Source organism: Thunnus albacares, chromosome 19, assembly GCF_914725855.1.
Source record: "Thunnus albacares chromosome 19, fThuAlb1.1, whole genome shotgun sequence".
NCBI classification, from domain to species: domain Eukaryota; kingdom Metazoa; phylum Chordata; class Actinopteri; order Scombriformes; family Scombridae; genus Thunnus; species Thunnus albacares.
In genome coordinates, this window is record NC_058124.1 from 21931468 (window position 1) to 21958560 (window position 27093).

General features: G+C 39.5%; 2 protein-coding genes across 4 annotated transcripts in view; both read left to right on the top strand.

Annotated features, from left to right (window-relative positions):
* The first annotated feature begins 4619 nt into the window (after window positions 1-4619).
* sall3b (spalt-like transcription factor 3b) lies at window positions 4620-14838 on the top strand. The gene is made up of 4 exons (XM_044334816.1): window positions 4620-5615; window positions 10144-13143; window positions 13281-13618; window positions 14409-14838. Exons 1-4 carry the CDS (start codon window positions 5534-5536, stop codon window positions 14799-14801), a joined length of 3813 nt encoding a protein of 1270 aa, XP_044190751.1. The 5' UTR covers window positions 4620-5533; the 3' UTR covers window positions 14802-14838.
* Window positions 14839-16554: 1716 nt separating this feature from the next.
* atp9b (ATPase phospholipid transporting 9B) overlaps window positions 16555-27093 on the top strand; it is a 48441-nt gene continuing 37902 nt past the window's right edge. Inside the window, exons 1-4 of one of the 3 annotated variants that reach the window (XM_044335523.1) lie at window positions 16555-16658; window positions 17030-17062; window positions 21800-21973; window positions 26061-26211. In XM_044335523.1, coding sequence (XP_044191458.1) covers window positions 16579-16658; window positions 17030-17062; window positions 21800-21973; window positions 26061-26211 — 438 coding nt within the window. In that variant the 5' untranslated portion in view covers window positions 16555-16578. Of the gene's footprint in view, window positions 16659-17029; window positions 17102-21799; window positions 21974-26060; window positions 26212-27093 lie in introns of all 3 variants that reach the window. The other 2 variants (XM_044335525.1, XM_044335524.1) reach the window with 2 other exon arrangements.

Consider the following 27093-nt stretch of genomic DNA (forward strand, 5'->3'; position numbering starts at 1 on the left):
GGAATGTAACTTCACACTCATTGCAAAACCAGAGTAAGACTCATAAATGTCAGAATACTGCATGTAGAAACGTATTTAGTCTGCAACAAACGTAATATATTTTTAAGTACAGCCCGAACAAGCTGCTAACACGGCTGTAAACTCTTAGTCTCGCTGCTTTTCCACCTCTCTCTCTCTCTACCCTCCGTTCCTTTAGCACCTCAGGTACCAGATCACATCGACATCTGATGAGCTGTAGCAGATATCAGGGCTGCATGTGATGCTCTGCAGGGCGTATTTCAAAAGGGGTCGGGGTCATATTTCACTGTTTCAGGGCTGAGGCGCTGTCATGTATTAATTAAAATCCAAATACCCTGTATTGATTGTGTTATCAGGCTAGTGCAGCCTGGGCCTGGTGTATTGATCCGGCCTGTGATTTATGATCATTTTCAAGAAAAATCCCTTTGTGTGATTATATGAGGAAACAGAGTCTGAGTGAGTGTAATTCTTTTAGATCTATTCTATAGCACTGTGGTGGAGGTTGAGGGCTAAACAGACTACCACCCTGAAGCCCCTCAGAGGAGAGACGTTTTCAGCTAAAAAATTGTTATGATCCAGTCAGTTTCATTGAAAAGTAAATCAAACGAGCTAGCAGGCTCCACGGACTAATAATTTACAAACTGAGGCTGCAGCCTGTGGCTTTCAACCTTGCACTTCTCACTGATTGATATTGATAACCCTGGTCGTTTAGGACTTCTAACTCACTTTGGATTTAACTAAAGACCTTGTTCAACCTAACATTTCCAGGAACTATGGAGCCCCAGGAAGTAAGTGTAAGAACTGAAGGGTCCAAGTCAAGTCCAAAATTGAGAATACTCATCAAATAATGGATTTAAATTACGGCAGTGTCTAAGATGCAATTTTCACACACAGGAAAACAACAAAACAGAGTCATCATGTTATGTCGCCCGATGTAATTTAAATAGTCAGTTAACACAAATCTCTTTTACCACCTGCCCTGAGTGGTGTCGAGCCACTCAAGTAGTTTTATGTACTGAGATTTTGAGATATCCACCTCTGGAAGTTGTGCAACCACCTCAGTACAATGGAGGTAAATGGATTTTTTGTCCTGCTCAAAGCACTGAAAAATGACATTTGATAAAACTCAACAGAAATGTGTCTTTTCAAAAACAGTACTTACAAATGACCCGATTGCGACTGTGCAAATAATGGCTGTCCTCTCTAAGAAGCAGCAGTAGAAATGAAGTTTAGGAGGGCCGTGACAAACGATGTGTTCATGTCAATAAGGGTGCCAGACGAGAAAACACTCATATGTGTTGCTTTAAGGCGATGACAAAGAACTATTTTTGTCTTTTAGGTCTCGGGACTTCTTGTTGGTCAGTTAGTTGTGATAAGTAACCTCACTGTGGACACTTTTCATTGAGTGTCTTACTTTAATACAGCTGTTTCCCTTTTATTTCCCTTTAAGTTTTTTCGGCATTTAAAAAATCATCTAATTGCGTTTTGTCTGATTATGTCGGATTTTCTGTGTCGGCCCGAGACTCCACGTTTTTATGGCTGAATCATTTCATTGAATGGAAATATTCTACATGTCTTGTGCATCATTTCATACACATTTCAACCTCAACTACACCTGAAATGTTTGTTATCCTTAGAAACGCTGTGATCTCCTCTAGAATTTAAAATAAGGCTCCGTGGGTTTGAACAATGTTCGGTTTCACAGCGTGAGTTTGAAATGACCGATCCACCTGTGGGTAAGAGACATGTAAGAGGAAAAAGTGACAAATGACAAATGTTGCCAGTGAGGTTTGTGCATTTTTTGGAGGTAACAGGTTCATTGTTTATCCAAATACACATTACTGTTGAGTTTTTAAATGCGATTTTTCTTGATTGTGTAAGAAGTCTTGTGAAATCTTAGCAAATAATACCAAAACATAGGTGAAAAAAATATGTTTTATGGGGAACTGGGTGAAAAACTTCCCAAACTTTCTTATTAATCCATGCAGATACTTACAAAATAGAGCTCCAATTGAAATAAGTTTTCCCTCTTACTCGGTAAATACCTCAGTATGATTACATAAGAGTCTTTAAGTCTTCATCAGAAGTCCTGTCATGTCTTTTAGTCTGACATATCTCTGCAGAACATTACATTTTTCTCATGGCTGATCTCTGTCTGAGCGGGCGGGTCAGGGGCCATTAGCTTGTCATATCTCCATCTGAGGCCTCATGTTGCGTACAGGAGCTTTCACATTCCTCAGTTGGCACCGGCTGACAGCACGCTGCTGTAGCTGCTCCTCCGTTCAGCTGCCGGTAAATCAAAGCCTATACTGTAATCTTCACATGGACAGAAAGTGGTCGCAGGGAATTTTCTCAATTCTGTAGACTCAATTTTCAGTTTTATATGGACAGTACATCATCCTCGCTGACAACCTCTCGCTCAAAAATGACCCACTACAAGCTTGTGTACATACAGAGAAGAAACTTAGAAGTAACTTAATAAATATTTTGCGATCACCGAGTTTGTAAGAAAATGTGTACAGTGTGTCTGGTGTTATTTTTACATGTTTTTGCATGAGGTGGCTCAAGAAAGTGACATATTCTTTTAAAACAAAGGAGTAGATTTATAATTTCCATTTATTTTGAGCAATTACGAATACTTCATTTGTGTTAAAGCAGTCCAGGGGAGTGGACAGAAAACCATGAACACCTGTAATATCTAAATATAACTTGATGGTTTCAGAGTCTGTCAGACAAGTTTTGATTGAACTTTTAGGTGATTTTGTGGTGCTGTTGTATTGGACTACGTTATGTTGTATGTAGTCACTATTATTATGTCTAGAGGGTGGACAAAATAAGAGAAACAGTTGGAGTGTAATGCACTATTGCTGTTCTGTCCATCCCCTGCACAAATTAAAAGAAACGCTTTATATTCGAGGCTGTAGCTACAAATGCAGCCAGTGATGTCATGTCCTCAGTAATTTCGGGGGATGAGGGCAAATGTTAATTTCAATTTTTTTGTGGAAATCAGGTGTGGAAACAGTCTGCTACTTATTACATCATCTTATATCTTGAAATGTAGGCCTCCTGCTCCATTATGTCAGATCCCATTGTGTATACAGCCTCATATAATCATGTAATTTGGGGGGTTTAAATGAACAGTATACGTCGGCATACAGTATACGCCTGCTTTCCTCACATATGGTTACATTTTTTACAACATTCATATAAAAATAAGACATTTAGTCGCTTTTTTAGAGAGAGAGATTTTAGAAAGTGATCAACCGGTCTTATCTATAAGAACCTCATCCAGGATTCATGTGTATTTCTAAAATCCTAGCTATGGCCCTGCTTATACTGCAATCTTGAGTTGAATCAACACGTTTCTGCCCTACTGTCCACAGTTTAACCTTCACGGTGGTAATATTTGTTGCATGACTATGTTTTCAGGTACGTATTGTGTTAAAAGTGTAGATTTTTCATGTTTTCACAGACTTCCTGCAGCATTTGATAAACTTAAAAGTGACTCAAATGACTTAAATCAACCCCTGCATGTACAAAATCCTGCACCTTCTATCAGCCGTGCTCAGCTAAATTTCCATAGCTCATCATTGAAATAATGCAAATGAATGTATTTGTTCCTCTAACTAACAGATGTACACAATCATTTTAATTCAAGTGGTGCTTTAGGCTGTGAGCATGGAGTCTGCGTCGTTGCGGGCCAAGTTAGAATCTGGAAGAGATCATGGTCAAGTAGTTGCTAGTTTGATTTTGTGTGCCGACGCTGGTTACAAAGAATCAATATCGAATCAAGGAGGGTTGAATTTCCAGATAAGCGCTCTTGGCCACTCTGGCTATTCATCATAAGTCTGTAGAAACCTGATAGGTCAGAAGAAATTATATTCCAGCAGGAGTGGGGTCTCCTTATCTCTCCATAGCAGGGGAATAGGAGACATGCCGATCAATACCAGGCTGTTGTGTAGTACTTGCAATTATCAACAGCTGATTCTGTCCTCCCCCCTGCTGCATCTTTTAATACCACATAATTACAAGTTTTAGGACAATGCCTGATGAAAAGGGATTACAGCTCGGGAGAAGTATGTTTCATTCTTCGCTAAGCTTTGAAATAGCTACAGTATGTGGAAAGGGAGGATCAAACAATTACACCAAAACAGATTCTATCATACACTTCTATCATACTCTTGTATTTGGTTTCATTTACCATTTTGATTTTTGGATGATAGCTTTAGTGCTACATATTAACGCCAGTGAAAGTTTTAGACCTATGTTTAAAACATTGATGTGGTTGTAAGTCATCCAACAACCAAAACTTATATAAAACTACAAAAATGAAGGTCTGGTAGGCCTAATTTTTTCTTCTTCTTTCATATCCTCATAAAACTTAAGATTATAAACTGAGTACAGGTGAGTTTACCCGCCACAGATCCCTGATCATCACTATCAACACTCAACACTAAGATTTCTTTTATAACATAGAAATATTTTTCGGTCTCTTATGGCGCCAAATTGTGGGAGGTCGTAACAAATGAAGCAAGGGCTCCAACACCTCCTGTGGTATCCTGGCAGTAGCCTATCGCAGGCGGCTGAAGGGCATTTAATGATGGACCGGAGGCGGAGGCAACAAGGAGAGCGCCGGTGCCTCGGACTAACCAGGGAGTCGCGCACTTCCGACAGTCACCAGTTTGAGATCGGACCTTTCTGCGACCTGAGCGAGCTTTTAACGCACAAAGTTTGCCTTTACGCACGTATTTAATCCGCCGACATCTGCTTTGCGAGGCTTTTCATCTTTTTTTTTTTTTTTTTTGCGCAAGAATCACCTCCTCTGCCTCGTCGCTTCTGGACTTTACGCATTTTTTTTTGAAGACGCAACATACAGCCTATCCTCATATGGAAGGATAACTGCTTCTACTGGGTGGCTCTGCTGTTTTAAGTGTGTGTGTGTGTGTGTGTGTGTGAGGCGAGAGATTCAATCGGGACATCCACCCATCCACAGCCCAAGAAGCCAGCTCACACTAGAGCGTCTCTTCTGACACAAACACACCCAAAAGAGCTCAGGTGAAGACAAGGGAAAGAAAAGTACATCTTAAACATTTAAGGACTATACCAAGATGCTGCATTTGGCCATAAAGTTAAACCCAAGACTGGTCCAAAACGCATGAGACACTTCAGGAGTTCAGCTCGGACTAAACCATGTTGGAGCTGCTCGGAGCTGTGCGTAAAAGCAGCTGCTCACCGGACAGGAAGTGAACTAATTATTATTAAACCCCATCCCTCATTTCCATATCTAGCGTGAGTTGGCTGGACCCCAGCCAATCACCCACCGAAGGGCAGCAAGAGTCGTAAAAGCATTATCCTTCCTCCATCATAATTACACTGACATGCGCAATCTGCACACGGGCATCAACACCAGCCACTGTTCGCTTATTTCACCGACCCCGCTCCCTCCGAAGGGTCCCATTCGCTGGTTGTAGATGATTCGGGGAAAGGCAGCAGCCACTCGCAGAGAAAGATCAACATGTCCCGCCGCAAGCAAGCCAAGCCGCAGCACCTCAAGTCAGACGAAGAAGCGCTACAGACCGGACCGCTCCGTAAAAATGGTATGTGTCCGGGAATATTTTTTACTTCAACTGCTGTTTGACACAGCTGAACATCTGAATGGATCACCAGCATAAAGCAAAAAAACAAGTTTTATTTTCAGAAAGGCTTCATTCAAAGGATTTTTTTTTTGGACAGAACACGTTTAGGTGCAGGAATATGGTAAAATTGTCTTTAGAATATGTGAAAAAAGACGGGAAAACTCCATATCGCAAAACAAATGGATCATAAAGTGATTCAGGTTGCTAAACTTTTCTGTTTCTGCTTGACTTTTAATTATTTATTTTTACATTTTTAACATTATGTAGTTTTAAAGTGTACCGAATGAAACTCTGTCAGTCTGAAAAGTCTGAAAAAGTTTATGATCAGACCAGGAAAAGAGAATTTACTGTCACATATTTTAATCAGTTTTGAATGTGTTTTCAAAAATCAGATCCAGATTTATTAACTCATGGAGAGGTACAAACAGCATAAACAAAAAATGTGAAGACGATGGCACATCTGTGGAATAACACCAAATAAAACTATCACCATGTTTTAATTTAATGGACGTCGAACATTTTTAGGGGAGATATGTAGAAACAGGGCCTGTTGTGAACCACTGTACCGCCAAAAACAACAAAATACACCATGAATCCACGGAAATAGCAACTAACATTGAATGACGTATATTTAATGTAATTTAATGTTTTAATTCTGAAGATTATGTTCGAGGTTTTCTGTGTTTTGGGTTCGAGGCCTTCCTGACAACTATTTAAACTTCAATTTTAATGAGAAACATTCACACTATAAACCAGGAGAAAATCATCTGAAGTGAAAATGTGGCATTAAGGAAAGTAGAATCTGTTTGAAATGATTTTTATGATCATAACAATGTATTTACATGCATGGAGACTCTTGTATTTTAATGTAATGCCTTATTAACATGTCTGTCAGTACAAATAATTTCATAAATAATATAAAAAACAAAAGAGATAAGGTTAAATGATTCCCAACATCCATTATTTCTTAATTTTAATGTTTTGTCAGGAGAGAATAACATAATTATCAATAATTATCAGCATTGTTCATATAATTTGTAACCAGATCTTCCTTATTCAATCATATTGGCAGCCTGTGTTATGATACACCAGGAGCCTTACATAATTTCTAATATTTTAATATTTAATCAAACCATTTTATTTTCTGCTCATGTACCTCCAGAGAAGCCTGGATGTTATTTGAACCTTTTAATCAGCACTAATAGCTGTGGATATCATATCAGCAATAACATTTTAACCATGAATTGACCTTTAAAACACTGAGTTGTTTTCAAATGTTTCCATCCAAAAACTGACTGAATTTTAAAATTGAATTTGGCCTGCGATCTCTTTAATTGAGGATATTAACGGTTTTGCATCCTAGCAGACTGTAACTGGCAGTATATTAATCTAAATTAGTCTCAATTAATCTATTGTAATATGATTCATTTCACATCTGTGCGTTAATTTATATTATTGTCGACTTTCTTCATATTTATGGCGACATTGTCAGTTTATTCTCAAAAGCAAAAAGGCCTGTAAAAGATCGAGACATTTAAACACATTAATTCAAATCTTCACCATCACAGCTCTCGTTCTGTGTTTTTATTTACAGTGTTATGTCACTTTCTGATTATTTGTGGCTGTGAAAAGGTGTCGAGTGTTAGAGGCCCTCCTCACTCATGCCCTCCCACAGTCCTGCAGCCAGGCGGGGGGCTCCGCCACTCTGAGATGGGCTTTGATTGAGCCTGCTGACTTAACCTTTGTCAGCCTCACCCTGCGAGGGGCAAGTGCTCCGTGTCTGGATAATAATACAATTAGTACATCTGAACCATTGACCTCTGAAGCCCAGAGGTCACACAGAGAGGCAAAGAGGCATTAACGCTGGCCTTAGAGTCTGTTTGCTTTGCAGCTGCAGCTTGATGATTTTGCTTTTCTCCTCTTATTGCCAAACCACACAGCAAGAAACAGACATAAATCTGTTTTCTGCTCCCAACATTATGGATAGAGTGAATTACAAGAGTGAAATTTTAAAATAAATTTCTGTCATTGTTATTATATTTGGACATATAGTCAACGCTTTAAATCAAAACTGATCTTTTCTTTGTTTTCTCTGGAAGTAAATCTTACAAAGCGCAGACAAAATCTCGAGCTAAAACACGGAAAGCGTTTTCGCTCCTGTGTTTGCTGAATCGCCTTGGTGATCTTCAGACCACCCACTTGGTGAGCCAGTGACTCTGATTATTTACTTCTGACAGGTCGTACTTTCAAATAGATTTTGCCTAGTCCACTCTCCTTCCACTCTCCCTTTCTGAGCTGAGAAGAGTGTAAATCAGGTTTTATGATGTCAGTTAACGCAGACATTGTATAGTGTGTTTCAATGAGGATTTTGTATAATTGTTAATGTACGTAATGTCTTATTCTGTGTTTAGCTGGAGCACACTGGGACTCATTGTTCCAGGTGGTGAACCCTGGTGATAATTGGAGTGTATTGACTACAGCTGCAAACACAAACACACATGCAGACACAGACATATATTCATGTTTACTGCAACACAAACATATACGTATGTTTAAGTTGCTTTTTTGGCCGAATTTACCGTGTTTAAGAACCTTAACACAAAGGTGCAGAATTCAGCATGCATATCGGACACACACATAGTTACACACACACTGCAGTGTCATACATTATTTTGTTATATAGAAGTAGGTGGCAGGAAGAATTATTTCAGTGGATTTTTTTTTTCTTAAAATGTGTATTTATTATCATGGTGCAATAAAAAACGATTTAATTCCAAAAATCTAATTGCATAGTCGAACATCAACAACCTCATATGATCCATTCCACTCCTTTACTCGTTATGAAATTGTTATTCGTAAATTGGTGTAGGGAAGCCCGAGTGTATGTAACAATGATTTACTATTGATTTCCCCCAAAATCTTTCCATCTGGTACCGCTGTCTGTTTCCTAATGGGGCAGAGCCTGAACAGATGCAACAACGATTGTAAAGTAAAAAATCTTTTCATGAAAAATGTCACATATCAGATACTGTACCACAAGAGGAGAAAAGGAAGCCAAGATGTCAAAAGATCAACTGTCAGACTGGAAGAAAAAGAGTTTTATGAATGTTTTTGAAATGTGTGGTAAGTGATATATGTGTTACGAGTTAGATTCAGATATAACCAAATGTAGTAGTCTGATTAAAGTAACAGCGGATTGACATAAAAATACTGAAAAGAATTACGCATTACATAATAAAAAAGTAGTTTGGGAGAACTCATGTGGATATTTGTCATATTTAGTAGCTTTCCCTTGTTTATCATTCTTTAAAAGTAGAACTTGTTCTTGTTCTAGTAAAACTTGTTAACTTTACAAATAAAATTTAGCCAGTCAGGGGTAGTGAAGGATAGAAATAACCCCACTCTGTCAATTAAAGGAGCCAAATAGTAAAATGAGGTCTAATGTTAAGAATATTATATTATCTGTTGCCTGCTGTTGTTCGTCTTACGAACATTTGATGCAGAAAGTTGTGTTCTTCTGGAAATGGAAAAAGACAATTAAGATAATCCGAACTTAATTAAACAACACACCTCAGTCACAGGAAAGTGTGAATCAAATGAGTTATTTTCAACTGGCATCACATCATTTGATTAAACTTTTAGGTTTGTAATCAAGGTAAAATAAAGACAAAAATGGTGTAATTTTTGACCAAAATGTGGTAAGCACGCTTTTTTTTTTTTTAGCTGAGACACATTACTAAATTATATAAATGTACACAAAATCAATACACAGTATGGAATTTCATTATCTGTCCGAATGCACAATTGAGAGGTCAGATAACTTCATTGAACTTTATTGATTTTTCTAAAAGATTATTAACATCTGAAAACAAGGAGTGTGAGTTAAAAACAGTTAGCACTTTAAAGAAATGTTTTTATGGAGCCTGTTGAGTTTTAAGTTTTAAAGTGGTATCATGTTATAAAAATGAACTCTTACACAGCTGCACTAACACTGTACAGCTATAAACGTTAAGAGGTTAGGAAAACATTTGCTTTTCCACATATAAATTCAGAAAAATAAAGTGGCTATTTTTCGCAATTAAAACTCTTTAAGTGGCGTCAAAGTTGAAATAAAAAACAAGCAAGTATAACGATACTGCATATACAGTATGTATGTACTCTCTTGAATTCTCTATATATCTGTTTGTGTTGGGTAAAAATAGAAACCCAGATGTTTTTTTCATTGCAGCAGCATAACATCAAATGATCTGTTTCAAGATGTGTTTTGCATCATTTTATAGAAACCTCCTTGTAATTCAGCTTGACATGTTTGTTATCTTTGGGATCTCTTGTGGAATTTAAACTTCTGTGTCTTTGAACAATGTTTGGAAAGATGGACTCACTGGTGGGTCTGTGGTGATTAATTGTAGTGTGGAAGGAAATTTGTCTCTGCAATTAATTATCAATTTTACGTTCTTAATTTTTCTTTTTTTTTTTTTCCTGGTTTCAGGCCTCGTGGAAGGCATGGAGAGAGAGGAGACTAGTGGAGTTGAGGGTCACCACAGCAGTGAGGAAACACACATTTGTGACAAATGCTGTGCTGAGTTCTTCACTTGGACTGAACTGAGTGAACATCAGAAAGTCTGTACTGAGGATCCCTTGGTGCTGATAGTGAAGGACAATGAGGGGATGCATGTTCCCGAGGAATCTCCTATCGGACCCTCTCCGGTCCCTAGCATGGCATCCAGTGACTCGTCTGCAGTAGAATCAACGGACGCTGGCTTTGAGCTGGGAGAGACGCTGGTGAATGACAATGACAGCCTGGATAATTTAGAGGAAGGGAGAGAGCGGGAAGAAGCCATGGAGCTTGAGCATCGCCCGCAGGACAAATACACCACAACCTCCAGCCCTCAGCCTCCAGATTCAGCTGAGTCCACGTCCACCCAGATGTCAGCTGCTGGCAGCTACAGCAGGCCGAGTACAAATGTGACGCTGGAGATCCTTCACAGCACCAGGGTGGCTGTTGCCCAGTTTTCCCAGGGGATCAACAGCAGTGGCACTGGAGGGAAGGCAGCTTCAGCAGCCATCCCAGTGATCCTGGAGCACCTGCTTGCTCTGCAGCAACAACAGGTCCACCAGCTTCAGCTTATTGAGCAGATCTGCAGCCAGGTAGCCATCATGAACAGACAACCAACCCAGGCAGCGTTAAACCCAATGTCTAGAACCTTGTCTCTAGCACCTAACCCTTTCCCATCCCAAGGCATCATCCCTCCTCCCATCCTGCCATTGTCAGGAACGATGCCCTCAACCATCAATGGACAGGCTGCTGTTTCTTTGTCTTCTGTGCTTGAAAAATCACAAAGTCTCCCCTCACAAACTGTATGTGGGCATTCCACCTTTAGAGACGTTATATGTACCTCAGCCTCCTCAGAAAATTCAGCCCCATCTCTCTCTAGCTCCAGCAGCAGCAGCAGCAGCATCTCCACATTACTGCCTCCTTATACAGGCTCACACACGTCCAGCATTAGCTGTACTCAGACACTGAGCTCCTCCAGCCCACTCTCCCTGGGGCAGAGCAGTCTCCTCAGCTCATCCTCCAGCCTGCCATTTCTACCTCAGAGCCCCCCAAGCAGTGTCATTTTTCCCAATCCCTTGGCTAGCATTGCCGCCACAGCTAATGCACTTGACCCCCTTGCAGCCCTGATGAAGCACAGGAAAGGAAAACTGCCTAGCGTGTCCTTGTTCGAAACGAAGCCCAGCCCGGAGGAGCCCTTCTTCAAACATAAATGCAGGTTCTGTGCCAAAGTGTTTGGCAGCGACAGCGCTCTGCAGATCCACCTGCGCTCACATACAGGAGAGCGGCCCTTCAAATGCAACATCTGTGGCAACCGCTTTTCCACGAAAGGGAACTTAAAGGTACACTTCCAGAGGCATAAAGAGAAGTATCCTCATGTTCAGATGAACCCTTACCCTGTGCCAGAATATCTAGACAATGTGCCAACAAGTTCTGGGATTCCCTATGGAATGTCCATCCCCCCAGAAAAACCTGTCTCCTCATGGCTGGATAGCAAACCTGTTGTAGCAACTCTGCCAGGCTCTATGGGTCTTCAGCTTTCCTCCACTGTTACCAGTATCGGAGGCTCAAATGACCCTGTAAGTGTAACACCATCCGTTAAATCTCCCTACCAGTCAGCTCCTGGTGAATGTGCATCTTTGTCACCTAACCACAGAGGCGGTGAGGCTCATTTCTCTCCTGTTTCAGAGTCTCCACAATCTAACCGTGAGACAGAAGCATCTAATATACTGAAAACAGAGGGGGTACACCTGCCCCAAAACTGCACCCTCAGACTGAGAACCAACCCAGTTACAGAGGCAACCAGCACCACGATCCCATCTGTGGCCACCACACCCGAACCCGTCACTTCAGCGTCACCTGTCTCCAACTCTCCGCCTCTCTCATTAAACTCAGAAGAAACTAAATTCTCATCAGGTGGCCTCATGGACTCTATGCAAACATCTGAAACCTCAAAGCTTCAGCAGCTGGTGGAGAATATTGACAAAAAGATAACAGACCCCAACGAGTGCGTCCTCTGTCACCGCGTCCTTAGCTGTCAGAGTGCGCTTAAGATGCACTACCGCATTCACACCGGCGAGAGGCCCTTTAAATGTAAGGTTTGCGGCAGGGCTTTCACCACCAAAGGCAACCTGAAGACTCACATTGGCGTTCACAGAGAAAATCCTCCAGTTCAAGTGCAACACTCATGTCCCATTTGCCAGAAGAAGTTCACCAACGCTGTTGTTCTTCAGCAGCATATCCGTATGCACATGGTCGGGCAGATTCCAGACTCAACCCTGGTGGACGGGCTGCAGGAGATGGACGGTGACATCTCTATCAATGAGAAGAACTTTGACAGTCTCAGCAGCAATGGCAATGACCTCAACGATGATATTTCCATGGAGGATGATAATGAAGAGGAGGAGGAGGTAGAAAATATGGAGGAAGGTGTGAGTCTGTTTAAACCACTGAGCTTTGTTTGCAGTTCACCTCCTAAGTCCTCTGCCATTGTTTCAAGTATAGCAGCTCTGGAGAACCAAATGAGGATGATAAACTCTACAGTAAACCTAAACCACTCCTTAGGTATAAAATCTCTGACAAATGGTTTAAATGACAGCAGCCAACTCAATATTAAAAGCTCTTTATCGGAGAAAAGGGTGGAGAATTTTAGTGCAAACAGCCCAAATGTGTCTGAATCCTCTTGTTCACCTCGTGTATCAGCGTCTCCTATTCAAAGCAACTCAGAAAGCATGACGATCAAATCACCTGCAGTGAACAACAGGCCAGAATCCCAAGAGTCTTTGGCAGCCTCAGTGAAGAGAGAACAACCTGAGTCTCCTACCTCTGCATCAGCAGCTGCTGCAGCCCAAGAGCTGAGAGGAATACAGCCCGGCAAACTATGTGTGAAAGAAGAGACTCCTCATAGTACGTCATTCCAACTGAGCAGAGAAAGAGGTACATTTGAAATTTTATGTATCTATTTAGTGAAACTGTCACAACCTGTAAAAGTTTGGTGTTCAAATATTTTTCTCTTTTTGGATGTCTCAGTAATATGTTGAAAGTTTGAATAATGTTACATTTTATTACCACAGGTCAAAGCATTCCCAGCATGGTTACCAGCACATCATCGGGCATGATAAAAACTGAGGTGAACGGTCACAGTCAACCAAACAACCCGACCGAAGGGCAGCACCCACCTTTTAGCATCCACATCCCTGCAGCTTACCCATCAGTCGCCAGCCCGGGAATGACCTCCCTGCTCGGCCCTGCGCCTCCTCGCCGAACACCGAAGCAGCACAACTGCAACGTCTGCGGAAAGAACTTCTCGTCAGCCAGCGCCCTTCAGATCCACGAGCGCACACACACCGGCGAAAAACCGTTTGTCTGCTCCATCTGCGGCAGAGCTTTCACAACTAAAGGCAATCTGAAGGTAGATAAAGGATGTCTTTCTGTTGTGCTTTCTGGAGTCAAGCAGAAATACGGGTGGTAGATCTGCTTTTCATGAAATATTAGATACTGACTAGTCATATGATGATGGAGGGTCAAATAAACAAATGAATCAACACATTTTAGAACTACAAATGTAATGTGTCAAACTATGTGTTGTGTTGTATAGTGGATAAGGACTGTACTTTCAGCACAAGGCAATAGAGTACATGGCAACAGCATAACCTCTCTGCAATTGTAGAGAAACAAAGCATTCACAGGTTTTCTCCTGCATAAGTGCGCTCTGTACCTTATCAGGGAAAAGCCAGTTTGTAAAACAAGTCACTAAACATCCTGCTAAAACGTAGTACATTACCAGATACAAATTAAAAAAAAAATCTAAGAAAAAAAATCTAAAAAATGACTCAAACAATTAATCAATTATCAAAATAATTCAACTCATTATCAGTATAGCTATTGACATTCAAAAACCCATATTAGTTGAATTCTGGCATTGTCAGATCATATAAACACAGTTGCCTATGAAATGCCTTTCCAAGTTGAGGAATATTTCTGAAACAGCAATAAGGTGCGTTTGGAAAATTTTGCATATTTCAATAGGTCGATCAATATATCAATAAAATGTGTGACTATCATGTATTGCAATGGGGAGAATAAAGTGCCAGCTGTTTTACTGGAAGGAGCCTGATTACTAGGGTCATTCATGCTTAACATGCTTGTATTTTGGAGAAAAAGCATCCACCAAATATAACATGTTCTGATTTCATCTGCAGGTTCATATGGGAACTCACATGTGGAACAACGCACCGGCTAGGAGAGGCCGGCGCCTGTCGGTGGAGAACCCCATGGCCCTGCTGGGTGGAGAGGCCGTGAAGTTTGGAGAGATGTTTCAGAAGGACCTGGCAGCTCGAGCAATGAATGTAGACCCTGGATTTTGGAACCGGTACGCGACAGCTATCACCAACAGCCTGGCCATGAAGAACAACGAGATCTCAGTGATTCAGAATAGAGGCATCTCTCAGCTTCACCCTATGACTGCAGGCATGGACAGAGTGAGCACCGCAGGAAGTCCAATAACGAGTCTAACCAAGACTGGCATGGACCTGGGAAATAATAGGCATTTTTCTATGCTGATTGATGACAGTAAAGAAATTGGAATCAATTGAATAAAGCTAAATGATGATGAAATACTTATGCAAACTATTATGGACTTTAAAATATTTGTAAAACATCTTGTTTGTTCTTATATATTATATATAGACTTAAAAAAGAACTTTTTATCAATTGACAGAGAATAGTAGGGTATTCACATTTTGCTATTTTACTTTACAGTCATTGTGAATGTTTTTCTTTTCTATACATAAATAAGTTGTTTAACTTGTACCTGAGAATTCCTACGGTGCTTAGACGTATGGTTGCTCTGAAGAAGGGAACATATGTTCAAATCAATAATGCAAAGAGTCTGCTCTCTCCTCTGGACAGCGGCCCAATGCTGCTAGCTGGTGCAAAGCACAAAAATATGCTCACAAATACCCACAATTACAAACTGCAATGATCTGTTGTCAATGTTATGGTGAAAATTTGTCATTCTTGAACAACAGTTGAACAGAATAAAAACTAGAACAAACAGTTTGTATGTTCAATTCACGACCTCTCACTGTTTAAACACTGAAAAGAGTTTATTTGTCTTTATGTCATTTAACACATTACATCAAAGATATTACACTGGAGTAAAAAGTTCAACATGACCCGAGCTCTTGCATTCATTTAATTTCACTTAGCTTGACATGCACAACTACTACCTACTTTTACTTCCCTCCTGGATCTCATGCATTGTGCAATCTCTGTGTTAAACTCTTATAGAAAAAAATTATCTTCAAAAATCTGTATAACAGAAGAGGGTAAAGTATGTCCTGATTCAACTCAGACAAAATGCATTTGCAAACATGTTCCTGCATTCTTATTTATCTTAATGTTTTGATGGCTGACCTGCACTGAACTGTACCTTTCTTAAACTGCAGCATACTCCAAAACACTACATTCTAGATAATAATAATATTAATAATAATCCCTGCAAGCCATCTCGACTGTGAGAGGAGGAACAAAGAGAGGTATTTTTTTTCCAAGTGCAACTCTTTATTCATCAGAAGCACATCAGAAAATGAAAGTCTTTGAGAATTGTTCTTGGAAATGGCTGTTATAAATTCTGCTGGGAGACAAAGACCGATTAAAAACTCATTGAACCACTTATCTGGAATATTACTTGGTAGGCTACTTAAATAAAAAATAAACAAAGTGAGTTAAGGTGGATAGCTTTAAACTTAACTGATAACAAATGGGATAGATTAAGGCAGAAAATTTTTACTCCAAGTTGACAAGATACACTTAGTAGTTTTTTTCAGAGCTTCATTTAACAGCTCTTTCGTTTTCAATCGACTGAAAACGGGATTAGCCAGTGAAAAGCAATATTTCAACAGTTAATTGTTTCTTATTTAACTTTAATATGCTTAAGCTATGGGCTATGCAACATACACGTCTCATAAAGCTACAATGTTTCACAGCGTCATTTTATTAGAAACTAAATTGATTATAGTGACCAAAATGAATTTCAGCAACGGATCACATATGGTGCTTTCACAGTCTTCTGGAAAGCGCAAACTGCCCCATTGTTGCTTTCACCCAGACCGGTTTTAATTCTTTCATTATAAAAAAATAAGCCGGCTAAGAGCTACATTATGCTACTCAACAGTGAAGCCGAAATAATTGAAAATACACTCACAGTTATTAAAGAGAAGGATTATATGCTTTTTTTTAAACCACAGACGTCACATCATGGTACTTCTTTAGTTTCACAGTTACATCCTCTCTGCTCAGCCAGTGAACGCAGCACGATTCCTAAACGTTTTTTTAGTGTGACGTCATGTTGTGTACAGCCCAGCCAAGATGGCTGATAGCATCCCGTTAAATCCGGTGCGGAAGAACTCGAAGAGAATCCCGTATTACAACTCAGCCAGACCTTCAAGGTATGGAGGGGCCAGTTTGGCTGTTTCTTCGGTCGAGTACGGAAGAAACAGACATTTGTCCAAAAAAAACATGTTTATGTTTCGCTGTCTCGCTTTGCTCCCCGGGTCCGCGTCTGTTTGCGGATATTGGCTGTTAGCTTGTGTTGCTAGCACTGCCTTTGCATTTTCTGCTTTGACAGCTTTCTTGTTTTGCTCTCTCTCTCCATCGTAATGTAGTGACAGATATCTTTTGACTACTGAACCCCACAGCCCCGTCTGACATTTAATTTAAAGTAAATGACAGCTACTGTGTGTTAAACCAAGTTCGTCATATGCTGTAAAACTTGTGCTGCATGCTGTAGTCGACATTCACCAGCCTGTTCATTTTTCAGACTGGACGATGATGAGCTAATAAAGCCCTCAAGGTGAGGATTGGACAGGAAGTGAAGTAGGCGCATGACCAGGTACTTTTAAACCTAGTAGGAGGCTGTTAATATTTATAATAGTAAGTAAATAAGTGTAATTAGTTGCCCACAGTGGCGGAAGAAGTATTCAGACCCTTTAATTAAGTAAAACTATTAATACAGTAATGTTAAAGTACTCTATTACAAAGAAAAGTCCTGCATGAAAAATCCTTAAGTAAACTCAAGTAAAAGTACATAAGTATTAATAGCAAAATGTAGTGAAGATATTAAAGTAAAATTACTCATTTCATCCCTCTGACTGATATTTTACTAATATGACATCATTAGATTATTAATACTTCAGTGTTAGAGCAGCATGTTACTGTTGTAGCTGCTGGAGGTGGAGCTAGTTTGTATTACTTCATATACAGTTAGCTAGTTTAGTCCAGTGGTTCCCAACCTAGGGGTCGGGCCCCTCCAAAGGGTCACCAGATAAATTTGAGGGGTCGTGAGATGATTAATGGGAGAGGAAAGAAGAAAAAACAAAGTTCTGATACACAAATCTGTGTCCATTTTTGGGAATTTTTCTCTATTCTTTGATTTTTGTTGAAATATTGGATTATTTGAACATTTATTGAAATGAAACCATGTGAGAAGTTTAGAGGGAAAAATCACTATTTGGTGGAGCTGTTAACAACTCATAGACATCTGAAATGTGACCCCGACTACACACTGCTTTTTGTAAGATGTCAAAAGCCGAAAAGGTTGGAAACCACTGGTTTTATCTTTACCAATGTGTTGTATTTTAAAAGCTTGTTTTATTATCCATTGTGTCAAATCTGAAAAGTAAAGCTATCAAATAAATGTAGTGGAGTGGAAGTATAAAGTAGCATAAAATAGAAATACCTCAAATTGTACTTAAGAACATTACTTGGGTAGTTATACTTAGTTACTGTTGCCCACCACAAATGTATTTGCCACAATTGGCTTTGCATGTAAGCATCTTTTCCTAAGTTGTGATTATTTTTATCTACCTCTCTTCTCTGCCAAAATCACATTTAAACTCACATTATAAGGGAAACACCTTTGCCACGCTGTTTTCCTTTCTCTTACTCTCAGTCATAAAATTCATGTGACAGTTTATTGGGCCCTGTGGGGAACTTGTCCAACCTCATTGTGGAGGTTAGACTGCAGGGTCACAAATGAAGCTTTTTCTATTGACACTGAGGACGAGGGTTTGCAACAATGCCTTTGCGGATCAGGACAGCTAGCAACACTATTTTTACAAACCAGCCCACGTTTCCGCTAGTTTGAGAGTTGAATTGTTATGTAATCAGATGTGGGAGTTGCAAGGCAGGGATCACAGTGGCTAACACAACTTGTTTGTAAGTTCCAATATAACTCTCCAAGATCTTCTTTGGTGGTTGCTTGTGACTCACACGTTGGCTCGAGTGCTGCGGTTACTGAGTCCAAAAACCTCAAGATTTGATTTGCAGGTTTATGTCCTAATGTCAAAATTTATTCAATTCTTGAGTTACCCAATGGCGCTGTTTTGGTGTTTTATTTTTATAGTCCTTGTAGTTTGTAATCCCTTTTTTTCCGTACTTTTCTGGGAACTTCAGATTATGTCTGTATCCTCCTGTATTTTGGTATCCACCTTTGCATTTCTTAATAAACTTTCTTTCTGTCTTGAGGTCCAGTATTCCAGTATACCACCAATATCTTTGAGAGCCAACTGAATTACAGTTTACAGCTCATAATTTCAGCCATTTTTTTTGCCTCTTCTTTGCTGGTCATGGTCCTTCGCGTTGTAGATATTTATGAAATTAACCCACTCTAGTAGTCAGGTGCTCCTTGATTCTATACCAGCAGAAACAGGGACTAGAATGAACTAAATTTGCCAGGTGATGGCCAGAACTTTGGGGTTGGATATGCTAGGAGTGATTCAAAATAAACTTCTAGAGCCATTTCCATAATCTGCCTCTTGTTGGCGTTAATAACATGTTGCTCAAGAACGCCTCAGCAAGAAAGATTCTTGAGCGTTACATGGTTTGAACTCTGCTGCTCCTTTAGGCCACTATTAAGAGTAGGACCAACTAAGATTTTGTCCAGAAAGCCCTCATACCCAAATTAAACCAGACATTAAACCAACATCACAGGAGGTTTATTTAGTACTTCAGTGTCTTTTTGGCTGAAGTTGTTACAGTAAGTTGTTTTGCATTAGTGGCATGTGTTCACTCACTTTATGCATGAATGCAGTGTTTGTATGAGTGTATGTTGTGTGTGATTATGTTTCAAAAATTAAAGCACATGATCCTCTCATTCCCAACAAAGTCACATTAGGGGGGAAGGTTTTACAGACAGCTTCCCAAATCAGGATTTGAAGTTCCAGATTTAGAAATGTATCATCATCTCGGCACCAAAAGCCTTATTTTGTGCCATATTGTCAGATGTTAAAAAAAAATCCCCTTCAAAGACTTGTAACACAATTTTGGTCTGACCAATGCAAAAAGTTTCATGTATATGCAAGATAAAGGTTCAACTATCAGAGGTAATAAAATAGGCAGCTTTGTTCACATTTTGTTAAAAGGAAACTTTGCCAATTTTCAATTACAAAGCACTGCAAAGTTTGTTTGTTTTCTGACAGAATATTATGTTGGACTTAAACTCTGAATACAGAACAGCGATTGTATTAAGTTATCTGTAAGTTAATTTTTGTGGCTGTATCCAGCTTCAGCACAGTCCGGCTCCTCATTGTCAAAAATAGGTAGTTTTTCGCCACTTCATCCACGATAGTTTCCCAAAACAAGCTCAAATGGAGACAGTAGACTGGGAGATGTTTTGACTGTCCATTGGCAGCCTTGTGTGCAGTAAATTTGCAGTGATCGACATAACTGACTCCAGCGCGTTTGTTTTATGATCCTTGCACACCGGTGTGATATAGAGGATGTAGACTTGATGAGGAAAAATGTTTTGTAAATGAAAAATAAGCCTCAGTAAAGACATATAACGCCGCTCAGTCTTTGCTAAACGGCTGCTCTGCTCAGTGTGATTGGATGGGACGCATGCAATGCATTCTGGTTGTCGTAGGATTCCCCCTTAAGAGCGGTGAGGGGAATCTACAGCTTTTTTCTTAGTTTTCTCTGGTCATCGGACACCAATTTTAAAAATAATTGCACATTTCTACTACAAAGGTGACCTAGTTTTAAGAAACCATCATTCTCACAGCGGTGAATTTTCCCTTTAATACCTGATTTTGTTTTTCTTCATCATTAATTGGCAATAAATATTTAACGATAAGAGGATCTACCAAAGTGAAATCAGTCAGGTCATGAGGTTCAGCAGATTCAGAGGGTACTGAAAGAGTTGCAGTTGCTTTAATTTATTTAATATCTTCAGGAAACATAAGTATATTGTTGTAATTACTTTTGAAGCTCAGAAAATGGATAAAATTTTCTTACAAAACCAGAGCGTGAAGCTCCGAGCAGCATAGGCTCCGCTGCACGCCAACGGAAAGAAGGCTGCTTTGACTTTATAGTAACCAAGAGAGCAGCTCTTCTTATAGTAAACCTGATATTCCCTTTGCTACTCAATACTCGTTGCGGTCTGCAGTAGAAGATCCGTCACATTTAGCTGTGTTTCAGTAGAGGAATACTGATTTTTACTCATTCAAATATCAAACTTATTAAAAAAGACTTTCATTCAAGTTTCCATTTTCAATTTTGTTGTTAGCACCAGTTTGTTCTGTTGTAAAACACTGTGGTTTGTTCTTTCTGTTTTGTAATTGACATCCTCTCTTTATGTGTTTCATTGTTTAACAGAGTAATATATGAATTCCTTCGTGTGTTATCAGTGAGCCTGGGTTTATAGTGACTTAGCGGTCATTGTGAGCTCGTGTAGGCTTCTCCTGATGAACAGACGTTCTCAAGTCTTTAGAGGGGCCTCATGAATAAGACATTATCTGCTTCTCAAGAGTGTTTCCAGTGTCTTTTTAAAATCTGAATAGGAGGTGTACTATACAGTACTTAGTGATAGAGGAACGGAGCCAACTGCTCAGACTAGCTTTAATCCATGCTATTCTTCAGTCTTTCACCAGGTTTTGCACATCTGGTGCTGTGAAAAGAATTCAACCAACTATAAAGTGTCCGCATTTGCTAGGCTTTGGTCACACCGCCTGTATATAGATGTGTGTGTGTATATATATATTTGTATAATTCATAATCCTTGTAGATCAAGAGAGGATCTTAATGTAATGAGTAGAGTAATTTCATTCACCTCAAGGGAATATTGTGACTATCTAATTAGACATGCAAACGATTATTTTTAGTATTGGTTAATCTGCTGGTTATTTTCTTGATTAATCGATTTATTGTTTGGTCTGCGAAATATTAAAAAACTGTGAAAAAATGCCACTTACCATTTCTTAGAGGCCACAGTGATACCTTTGATTAGCTTGTCCAACCAGCAGTACAGAATCTTAAGATATTCAATTGGCTGTCATACAGTATATGCCAAAGAAAAACAGCAAATTCTCACATTTAGGAAGATAGAACTAGAGTGGTATTTTAGCTTGAAACATTGTCAATTATTAGTCGATCGACTAATAGTTTCAGCTCTCTATCTAATATGTACAAGGCTGGAGAACAGTATGTATAATTGTATAATTCCTCATTAGAAAATAGTGCGTCCTGCTGAACAAAACCTTTCACAATTCTGTGTTAATTTTCTTTTTTATTTTACTGTACTGTGTCCTCACAGATACTCTCTAGAAGATGAGCCCTCTAACCTGGATGAGATGCCTCTGATGATGTCGGAGGAAGGCTTCGAGAATGATGAGAGCGACTACCAGACGCTGCCCCGGGCCAGAGTCAATCAGAGACAGAGAGGCCTTGGCTGGTTCCTCCTAGGAGGATGGAAAGTCCTCTGTGGCAGGTATTTATAGATCCATCACATTATTGTTTGTCATATGATTTTTAATGACTTTACTCAAAGAAATTATGCACAGATCAACAGCACAGTCTTATATAGCGCTTCATTTTCCTCTTCTCAGGAGAGATGTTGGCTGTAACCCATTTTTAGACAAACAGAAGCAGAGATAATTTCTTAAGAGATTTTCTATTTTCTGCTACATAGTTTTACCACATGAGTAGAGTGTCCCTGAGAGCTTTGAATATTCATGTTAATATAAGATAGCAAAGTTATTACTATTATTAAACAAAATGATTTAAGACTTTAGAAGTTGAAACCTATCTATTGCATTGATTTACTGATATAAATAGCACAGGATATTAGATGAAGTTTTATTGAAAAACTGAAGTCCAGTATAGTCCATGAATGGTTTCCAGGTCAGAGGCAAATACAGATAAATTACTCTACTATTTTCACAAAATTGCCTTATTTCGATAAGTTATTGCACCTCCGTTTGGATCTTTATTTGCTCTGAAAGTTGTGTTTTGTTATTCAGTAAATTTATGTGTAGTGTATGTTGTCAGTAAGTATGCTTGTGATCATCAGTTTGGATTTCAAACGCACTGGTAGTTGTGCATGAAGTGCAAAGAGAGGATAAGGGCATGTTTTTTGGTCGAGTTCCTCGATGCGCATCATCAGTCCAAAAAGATTTTCAGGTCAAACAGAACGGTGCGGTTTATCTAGCTAATGATTAATTTGACAGGTTTTGCCCTCTAAAGATGCTCCTTTCTGGCTAAGAGAGGAGTGTTTGTTTATGCCAGAACAATAAAGTGTAACATTTGTAAACAAATGTTTGCGCAGCACTTCATTGGCGAAACAGTAATATTTACTTTTGCAGAATATTGCGTATTCATCGTCGTTTTGTTGTTAGCGGTGCATCTCCGGTTGAAGCAGCATATTGATCCCCCCCTCCCCATCCCCCCCACTAATGAACAAATCGGATTTTTCACAGCTGACCAGTTTGATGCTTTCCAGTAATTTTATGTGTGCTTTGTGTGGGATTATAAAACACAAATAATTCACACTGAATAAGCCCTGACTGTTCAAATGGCATATTATTTAAATAGCATTCATTTGCTCAAATAATCTCTCTTATGAATCTGGACTCGGAGTGCACAGAGACAGAGAACATCGTGGCCAATACAAACAAGACTTTTTACCAAAGTTGATTTATTTAGTTTTATGTTTTGCCAACTTGCTTAAAAAGTGGAAAAGCCAAGTCGATCAGCATGACGGTATACACCGACACTCTCCCTTCTCTCCCCCCCAGGTGCCAGTTTAGGTCATGCTCACATCAAGCTGCTCTGATTGTAATTTACCCCCACACTACAGCATGTTTGCATTTCATGGAGATATTCTAGATAAGCCCCGATGTAGTCATTAGCAGGTTGATAGAAAGTCAAATACTTTTTTAAAAAGTAAATGTCAATCTACAATCATCTCCACTCTCTAATCTCTTCTTAGAACTTTGATGGTGTCACGCTAATAATAGAGGTACACAGGAAAAATAATGGTCCTTGCTTGTTAGAAACAGTCAACTAGAGGTAAAACTAACAAGGAAGAAAGAATAAATATGTTTTACATTATGCCATACAGTATGTTTGCCTGCTTACATGCAGCTTGTCTGGTTCTTGACATTAACTGACTTATTCAGCTCTGAAATAAGTTGGTTAACGAGAGCATTAGCAAGGAAATTCCCTCCTGGAGAGATACTAACCTTTTCAGATCACTTGGAGCGCTAGAAATAAAGGACTTCTTTATAAAATTGTGTCAATAGAAGCCTTGAAGATCTAATTAACACTGACAAGACCACAGATATAAATAACATCAGTACTGTAGGATATAGCAGGGCACAGCTGTGGAGTTTATTGGCCACAATTAAGGAGAAAATTAAGGAGAGATGAGATTGTTTCATTGCAAAGTCTTGATATTTGTTATAGATCATGTGTTTGGTCGTGTGCGTCTGTCTGGAGCTAATCTCGCATACTAGTGCACCCATCTTAATATTTTTTGTGCACATTTATGACTGTATGCTCAAGGACATCTAGTTATTGCAGTGATTCACAGTTGTTGAAAAACCTGTTTTATAACACGTTTTATACAAGCAGCAACCTCCGAGGCTGAAAAATTAAGCTGATGCGGAAGTGCCAAAAACTGCAGTTCCTCAAATGGCCACTTGAGGCTGCCTCCAAAAGCGAGTCAATCCCCATAAACCCCCGTGTTAAAACGCTCAACTTTATAGCAGAAATAAACATGTTTACAGCCTGGAACAGAAACCGGTTTTGATCTCTATACCTAATTTCCCCATTCATGACTACTGTAAGGGGGTGAATTTTTTTTTTATAACGCACCCGTTTAAATTTTATTTAGCCGTAAAGTTATGCATAATCTAGGACGTGGCTGCTTTCAGTGACAGGTCACTAGCCGCTAGGTGGCTTGTTTCAGCAACCAGGCTTCATTCGGCCTGTCTCAGCTCCTCCTCTTTGTCCATTTTGGATTAGGCGGAGTTAGGCGACAGCTGTAGCCGCCCACTTTGAGCTTCTAAACTGCTCTTCAGAAACCAATGGGTGCTATGTCCATATTTTTTACAGTCTATGGTTCTATGTCTGACCCCCCACTCCTCTCAACCGGTCGGTCGGGGGCCGCAAGTGATCAACAACCGCAGCAAAAGACATTTCCGGCAATCGGCTAAGCTAAAAACAAGTCTGTTGCAGGCCACATTTTGGCCTTTGTTGTGGCTAAAAAATACATACATAGAAAATTTTGGTCTCATCTTGAACTGGAGCATCTTCAGATTAAAACCATACCTGATATGTTATGAATAAATGTCTGCCATCTTGACTGTAAGGGAGCTGGGAGGGACAATTGAGTGAGATTCAACTCTTCTTTGTTTGGGAGGGGAGAGGGAGGTAGAGAGAGGTCTTGTTTTGTATGGTGTGTTACAACAAAATGTTCTTAATAAATAATGATGTTTAAATTGAGAAGTATGGACTTATCCCATTTATTGTTACCTTATTAAGTTTACAGTTAGGTGAGCCCAGTTACAATATCTTTACCAGACTATACACGACCTCAGACACACCTGGTGGAGATCTGCACTCTACTGAGTCATTATTTAACGTTTTTATCAAGAAAAATCCAGGAATTTATTGATATGTGAATATTAATGAAATAGATGGAAAACATTTGGGGGGGACAATAATACAAAAAATCTGTGTTATTAAAATATAATTAACATCAGCATCTTTTTATTTATTTTTTTTATTTCAACTGATTCTGTGCCTGATGAATCAGGAGCTCTTTCTCTTTTTCCCCCACTTTGTCTATTTTTGTCTTTTCATTTCCTATCACCAGAAGCATATTTAGCTCTGTCCTCCCCGTCAGAGGGCTCTGTTTACTGTAAATTGTGGTGAACTGCGGTGTCCTCTGGCAGCAGGATGCAACAATTACTTTTTGGCATTTCTACATTTGTTGGATAACTCAACAGTTAAAATGGATAGGAAATGAATGGAGACAGAAAGAGACAGAAGTATGACAACAAACATCCTGGGCCAGAATCAAACTGAGGGCACGGCCATAATATGGTATGTGCCCAAACCACTTGGCCAACAGGGCACCTTGGATACAATAATGTTTAAAGAGTGACTGTTGAACCCATGCGAAAATCAACCAATATACTCTCAATAAAGAATCTTGTTTTTTGTGAAAGTCAATCAAAACGCCAAGGATAATACTTAACCTGTATATTCCTTTTTATTATATCAACTAAACATAATTTATTGCTTGAGTTCCCTAATTTGTGCAGTGTACCTCTCCTTCCCTACCTAATTCTGCCGTAGCTATCAGGTGAAAAAATCAGTCTGTCTGCAGCTGCATAAAAGCAAATTCAATCAAAATTCACATGCGTCAGTCGGTATCTCTCACTATTTGTCTTGGTTATTATAAGTGTCTGAGAATGTACCCAACCAAACTAAACACAACCACGTATTTAGCAACATTCGGTTGGTGTTATGCATTTACCCTGGAACATGTCAATGTTTTCCTGTCTCAGCTGCTGCGATTGCCTGGCTCATATATGTCGGAGGAAGAAGGAGCTGAAGGCCAGGACGGTTTGGCTCGGCTGCCCGGAGAAGTGTGAAGAAAAGTACCCCAAAAACGCCATAAAAAACCAGAAATACAACATTGTCACCTTTGTGCCTGGGGTGAGTCGGCTTCCAGAGAACAACACTGACCTGTGACCCATCCTTCCTCATTTTGCCAGAATACACATTTTAAGCTCTAATCTTTGGTTCAAAGTACAGCAGTTATGTCTTTTGTTGAGTTTATGACTTTTATAATCCCCACAGTGGCAATTCATGCTTCTAGTTAAAATATGTTGATCTTTACCGATGAACTGTATGTAAAGCGCAGTAGCATTCGCTGGATCTATCCTAATTGTTAACTGTTCTGACATTAAGTTAAGGGTTTACACTGTAGGGGACATTAGAGATCCATTAAGTTACTTATTAAAAAGCAAATGGTTCCATGATTAACAGGGGTTGCCTTTTGCACGAGCTATAAAATGTCAACTGTCTATTAGAGACGTAGATATTCTCATCGACGGTGACCAAAACGGCTGTTTTTCCTCCCTCCACTTTGAATTATTAAATACACACAAATTGAGTTTAGCAGTGTGCATTTTTCCCTAAAGGTCAGGAGGTTCATTAACTGTAGAGCGTCGTCCATTGATCCCATTGTCTCTGATAATCTGTGACTAGACGCTAGACTCTCATTATTGCAAACATTATTCAAAATTTGACCTTAGATGAATAGAATACTAAGAGATCCTCGCTGATGGATAGCCCATTAGCAAAGAAACCTCACTAAGTCACAGGTGGCGCTCCGGTATGTGTGATTTTATGGTAAATTCCTCTGACACAATATCTGATTCTGTTAAACTCACCCAGGTTTTATCAACAGAAGGGGCCTGTTTTTCTTCCTCCTTTATTATTGTGGTCATCTGTCATGAAGGTTTATTCTGCAGAGTGTTGCAACCAGCCAACATTGTACCAAGTTACCCTCCCACATGAAATCTGTACCCTGAG

Bases quoted from the DNA above. Each gene is read 5' to 3' on its own strand.
- sall3b (XM_044334816.1), top strand. From the start codon at position 5,534: ATGTCCCGCCGCAAGCAAGCCAAGCCGCAGCACCTCAAGTCAGACGAA. The intron at 5,616-10,143 runs GTATGTGTCCGG...TCCTGGTTTCAG, and splicing joins CGGACCGCTCCGTAAAAATG to GCCTCGTGGAAGGCATGGAG. The intron at 13,619-14,408 runs GTAGATAAAGGA...TTTCATCTGCAG, and splicing joins CAACTAAAGGCAATCTGAAG to GTTCATATGGGAACTCACAT.